The sequence below is a fragment of the Limulus polyphemus genome, unplaced genomic scaffold (genome assembly GCF_000517525.1).
Source record: "Limulus polyphemus unplaced genomic scaffold, Limulus_polyphemus-2.1.2 Scaffold1857, whole genome shotgun sequence".
Lineage (NCBI taxonomy): Eukaryota > Metazoa > Arthropoda > Merostomata > Xiphosura > Limulidae > Limulus > Limulus polyphemus.
This window is the reverse complement of record NW_013667467.1, coordinates 75,265-81,716: the sequence shown is the minus strand read 5'-3', so window position 1 is coordinate 81,716 and position 6,452 is coordinate 75,265. Positions and strand designations below refer to the sequence as shown.

Sequence of the window (6,452 nt, the reverse complement as noted above, 5' to 3'; positions counted from 1 at the left end):
ATTGTTAAAAATAACACATTCAATTGAACTAAACTATGCATGCCTATTTAAATATATTTACACATGGCTTGTGTATATTGTATATATATATACATATATATATTATTCATACCTTCGGTGTATAGGACGCAAGCAGATTTTGACATCACATTTTTAAGGTAAAAAAGTGTGTCTTATACACCGAAAAATACGGTACACTTTTGGTCACTGTTAATTAATCATTGTATGTCATATTCAGGATACCCACAATAATTTTTTGATTGAAAGTACCATAAAAAAGACACAGGATTGTTTATAAATGATTTTTTATAACAATAAATCACAAGTTTAATGTTGCATGAAGTTTTTTAACCTCTTGATATTTTTTACATACAATACACAGTACAGTTCATGATGACTAAATACATCCTGCCACCTACCTGTTTATTTATATATTCATTAATCCACTTCTTACAGTGAAGGATAAAAGATACCAACTTTTGGAGCTACTTCATTTTAACCTGTCCATTGTAGAGAATGAAGTCAGTTGAATGCAAGATTTCTGTATAAGCTGAAACTGATTTAAAATTCTGTAGTCACTAAATATACAAACACAAACTACCATTTAACAGAAAATTTTGAGAACTTTCTAATGGTATTAATAATACTTGAGTATTACCACAAGTCATTAAATGTCCTATATTTTCCAATGCTTCATCAAATTTCTTTATTTCTATTTTGTTATGTAAAATTTGATAGAGAACAAAGGGAAATATAGCTCAACTTTATAGTCACTTATGAAACATTTTCATGTTATAAAGCAGAATAACAAGCAGTAACATTTTCAGACTGACACAAATAAAAGCCAAAACATTTTTTTTTTTTTTTCATTTTGGAATACATTAATGCATGGTTTGTAGTTAATAATCACTTAATGTTGCAGTAAATGAAAACATTTTTGGTAAATTCTTACTTGTTATGAAAAATTCCAATAAACCAATTTAATATGAAATCTTATTCAAATTTTTTCACTTTGTTGGTGTGAAACTGCTGTAATTTTTATATTATACTTTAAGTTTCCTATAAAAATATCTAATTATATATATATTAAACTAAAAGACACTTGATTGCTTGTTATGATTTCATCAAGCCTTTTGTACTTAATTTTCTATTCCTAGCCATATTTCTTGAACTCTGTGATGAGTTAAAAGCTTTCCATAGGTTTTTCTCAACTTCTTGTGCAGTTTAGATTGTTTGCTCAATTACCTTGGTGCCCACAAGTAAAAGAAGTTTTTCAAATGTTTCTGTTGAGTAAACTGACAATACAATTTGAGAGAAATGTTTATTCTTGATCTTTTCAATGAGGATTTTTTGTCTTGTTACAAATTTATTTTCTCTAAAGATTATTTTTCAAGTAACTACTCCAACTTGTGATGCTATGATTGTTTTAGGATATTCAGTACCTTAAAGAGTATCTAAGAAAAGGATGTTATACTCATTGTATGTGTACCTGATGTTGACTAAAAATCCTTCCAAGTTTCTGTCATTTCTTTGACATGGTATGTTAGAATACTTTGGTTTTGTTTCTGAGTTGGGAACTAGTTTTGAGTACTTATGTGAAGCTAGAAAGAATGTTTATTAATGACCATCTTACAGATAAGTATGTAAGGAAAAATAATATTGTATTTTCCTCATTCATCCTTGTTTTTAAATACAAAATATAAAGTATAATAGTAAAAGATTGTATTTATTCACACTTGATGATTGTATTATTTTTCATATATATATATATATGTGCAGCGTGAAGTCACTGGCCTAGTAGGACTTAATACCTCATCTATTGAGGTTTCACCAACTCCTTCAGCTGGACCTTGTAGTAAAGAAGACAGAAATAATGAGCAAGAAAATCCTTTTGAATTAACTAAGAATCAAGTTTATAGTAGCTCTGACAAACTAAACAGTGCTCAAAATATTGATCACAACAGTTTGAAAGAATCTGACATTTCTAGTTTGTGCACTGAAAACAAGTGTAGACGGTCAGAAACTGTAGTCAACAGTGTTTCACTTGATTATCAGCCAAAACAAGTTGATCAGAAGATCAATAAAGAATATAAAAATGCACCTACTTCCACAGTCTTACTTGAAAAAAGTGTGGAACTTACTGGGGTTAGAGAATGTGAATGTGTGAGTAAAGAGCAGGAAACCCTCCAAAAGAAACTTGAAGAACTGGAACAACTTTTGAAAAAACAAAATGAGATAAGGAAAGATTTGGAACAGCAGCTACAGACAACAGAACAACAACTTCAGAGGAAACTCAAGAAAAAACAGGTAGATTATTTTGTATATTCAATAACTTTTGAAAAGAAAAATTTATTATAAAAGTGTAGAATAAACGATAAAGGTCAACATTTGCAAGCAATTGTAATATGTTTCACCCTATATACCTTATTTGGTAAGATACTCATAATACAGTATATGTGTAGTTCATATATACAGTATATATGAACTACAACATACATACTTCAGAAGGTTGGACACTTAATATGGTGTCAACTTGAGACTTCGTGAGAAAGTTATATTGGAGCATACTAAATTGTGACTTTATAATACATAGAACAGTCAGTTTCTGTGTGAGTAGATTTATTATCAGTGGCAATAACTTTAAATGTAATTTTTGGTTGCAATGTATCTTTTTACCAACTTTCATTTTAATTGATGATGATGATGATGTAAATATAAGGAAACTGCATGCTAAAAATATGTTTGTGATTTGGACCTTTGATCCCTTAAAATCAGAAAAGAGATTTAAACCATAAAATTTATAAGAGGTGTTTAGATGTATTTGATTAATATATGTGCCCTCTAAGTTTCAAGACAACTGGCCCAGAAATAAAGGAGTGGTACACATTTGTAATTGTTGGAGAAAAAGATGACGAAAAAAACCACAGGAAATGTTAGAAACACAATAATACTAAAAACATCTTCAATTACAAACATTTCAGTATTTTTTCAAACTCCATCATCACTTTTAATCTCATGAAGTTAACTCTGTGGTTATGGTTTGAACCTATTTGGCATACTTCTCATATGGAGAATGATACACAGTTCAACAATACTTATAACGACTTTGAGCTTTCTTAATATATCTTCACAGCAATTGGTAAGATTTTGTTAAAAGAGTAGAAGTGTTTTGTATGCAAAGAATGAGGTTGCTTTAGTTAAATATTTTAATTAAAAATTTAATTTTGTATTCTTGTTATTTGCACTCAGACTGAATATTTCAGTCAATATAATCAACATATTGTGCAGTGAAATGTTTCAACTTAAAAATAGAAAACTTACAGACCTTTTAATTTTACTTCAAATTATCTTGAAAGTCTTCTTAGTTTATATTCTTAATTGTATGTTTTTACTTTTCCATAAAAAGTTTATTTTTTATGTTTTTTTTCCTTTCCTATCCTTTAGCATTATTACTTATTGGACACGTCAATTGGTGCTCTCCAGGTGTCCTTGGCAGCGAGACTTTAGCTGTCGTCAGAACATTAGGACATTTGCCTACTACACTAAGCCTGATAAAATGAGGCAGTTTAGCTTATATTTTAAAAAAATATTAAACCTTTCTAATATGTATTTTGAAACATAACTGTCATATCATTAACTAAAATATAAAACTAAAACCTAAATAAAATTTAATTGTCTATCTAACTAACAGAAATAATGCTAAAGTGCTAGCGATGACACAAACAGCAACAATGTGAAGAGAGTTTGACAAGATCTCTATGGAATTCTTTGCACCAATTTTAAAATAACTGTTGGGAAATATTATTTCAAAATGTGGCTTTCTATTGGTTACAAACATCTAACTCAACTAAGTATAATTGGCTGAGAAATCACAATTGTATGCATAAAGAATGGGCATGGCATCTGTTAAGAGTTCCAAGAAATTTCTATTTTCTCCCAACATCCGTTAAGGAACTTGAAAAGAGAATATGTAAACAGAGCAATTAACCTAGAAGATTCTTTCTATATATATAGAAGGTTAAGTGTATTCAAGTCCTTCTCAACTTTAAAAAAAAAGGCCAAACATTAAAACTTTGTGAAGTAACTAACTGAAGTTTAAGAATTTTTCTTTAGGTTTTCTTTAGAAATAAAGGAATTAAAACTTAGATAATATAAAACTTTGAACTATAATGTAATTTTTAATGCTAATTTCATTGGTATACATTGATAGTAAAATTGTTTAATTAAATTTTGAATGTAACAAGGTAAAATCTTGTGGCATACGCAGTACAGGGGTAACTGTAATTGTAGGGTTAATTCACAACATTATAACTACAAAAAATAACATTGGCTATTAAGCATAAAGTTTTTACACAACTAACAGTTAAAGAAAAAACACAGATTTAAAAAGTAACAAAGCAACAGAATGTGTGATGAAACATGTGACAGAAATATATTTAATAATATTATTAAGAGAAAACATTATAAAGAAATATTAAAATATATGTATAAACCACTGCATCTTTAACAGGGGTAACTGTAATTGTAGAGTGAATTCAAAACATTATAACTATAAAAACAACATTGGCTATTAAGAAAAAGTTTACACAACCAATAGTTTAGAAAAAACACAGATTTAAAAAGTAACAAAGCAACATAATGTGTGATAAAACATGTGGCAGAAATATATTCAATAATATTATTAAGAGAAAACATTATAAAGAAATATTAAAATATATGTATAAACCACTGAATTATTAATAAAATAAATAAATGATAATTACAAAAAAGACAACAATGGGAAATTAGGGTTGTTTTACATGCTTTACCACGTCATTCCTTTGAACCCATGACCTCCTGTTCATTATATAAACTTTCCCTCAAAGTTTATTTTTTATTGCTGTTAGCTTCTGGACGTCGTTGTTCTGATTTATTTGCCTTTCATGTTCAGCAGACTCTATCATTCTACCTACATTTTGCTCTATCCTGACCAGTCATTTATTCCAAAAGCTCTCGCTGCCAGAGAAGGAAACAAATATTTTTCTTCTATTCATTTACCTAGCATTTCTAATCTTTACTGTAGATCAGACCCAAATCATTTGTTATTTCCCATCAGGACACTCAGATGTTATGTGGCTTGTATGGAACCATTTCAAGGCCCTTGGAACAGACTTTATATTCATTGGGATCCTGTAGTGTCCAGGGATTTATCACCTGTTACTTTAACCAGATGGCTTTGGAAGTTGATCCATATTGCCTATTAAGGGCTTATCTGTTAACAATTGCAATATGCTCCACTTCACCTCTCACCAGATTTGACACCTTTAGATGTCTTTGGCTGCCCAGTTCAACTGATCTCTAGAAGATATTTTGCGGGCCAGTATGTGGACTTCTCCCAATATGTTCATATCTCATTACCTTCACGATATGGCGGTTTCCTCTTCGATGGTATTTCATCTTCCTCCAGTGGCTGTGTTGACTACCTCCACTAGATTTTAACAGGGAGGTGAGTAACGTGTTATCTGTCTTACAGTTATTGTTCTTTTCTCTTCTAGGATCCCTTTTGATTTCTTTTGGATCCCACTCAGTGGCGAGTGTTGCCCAGTCGGGTATGCTTGTATTTAAATTCTGCACTACCAACCTTTATATCAGTTCCTGGTTGCAATAGGCACTGTCGAGATGAGGTGTTCTATAAGACCATCTGGATGCAATTCTAGATGGTGATATCATATTACTATATTTCTAATGGACTGCTACTCATGGACTATCATGAGTAAAGCTAAAGGGGATTTGCCAGTCCCTGTTGATCTTAGAGCTGAATCAGTTGAGATCAGTTTGCTTTTAAAATTAGGGAACATGGATCACTTGATGCACTGTCTTCGGAGACCTGTTCCTCATGACTCCCCAGCACTTATGTTCGCCCCTTACTTCTACTAGTGGAGCTCAGGACTCTTTACCACACCCAGTTTCCAGTTGCTGAGGTGGTGGATAGAGGATTTTCCTTCAGAGTGTTGAATTTTCTCCACCTTTGGAGAAGAGGACGAAGTTGGGGACCTTCCTACCTTGGTCCCTGGAAGTTTTTTCCCAGATGTCAGAAGAAACAGGACCAACCTACTTGGGAGCCTACTCGTAAAACCATTCCAGATTTGGCACTTGGTTCTTGGACCCTCTTATGAACACTGTCAAGTCTTATGTTGTTCATGCAGGGGGTCCTCTATCTCCTCTTAAATCCAAACACGACACAGTCCCATTTTTGGTCCTTGGTGGGACAGTGTTCCACATCCTCTCCATAATTCCATGGGTAAGCAGAATCCTCCTTGCTCACTTGGTGGGGAGTAAAGACAACTGTTTGTAAATACAGACTGTAAGAGTTCTGGACTTTGGTGGAGTATGGCATATGATCCCATCAATCCAGACCTGGGATGTTGCCTTTTGGACTTCTTCAGGTTAATCAGATGGATTGTTCATTTTGG

At 31.7% G+C, this 6,452-nt stretch overlaps 1 protein-coding gene across 1 annotated transcript in view; it reads left to right on the top strand.

The window, feature by feature from the left end:
• Window positions 1-6,452, top strand: part of LOC106465173 (E3 ubiquitin-protein ligase rnf8-B-like) — a 39,119-nt gene that overhangs the window by 16,229 nt on the left and 16,438 nt on the right. Inside the window, exon 4 of the mRNA XM_013925375.2 lies at window positions 1,780-2,307. Within this exon, the coding sequence (XP_013780829.1) occupies window positions 1,780-2,307 (528 nt within the window). The remainder of the gene's footprint in view (window positions 1-1,779; window positions 2,308-6,452) is intronic.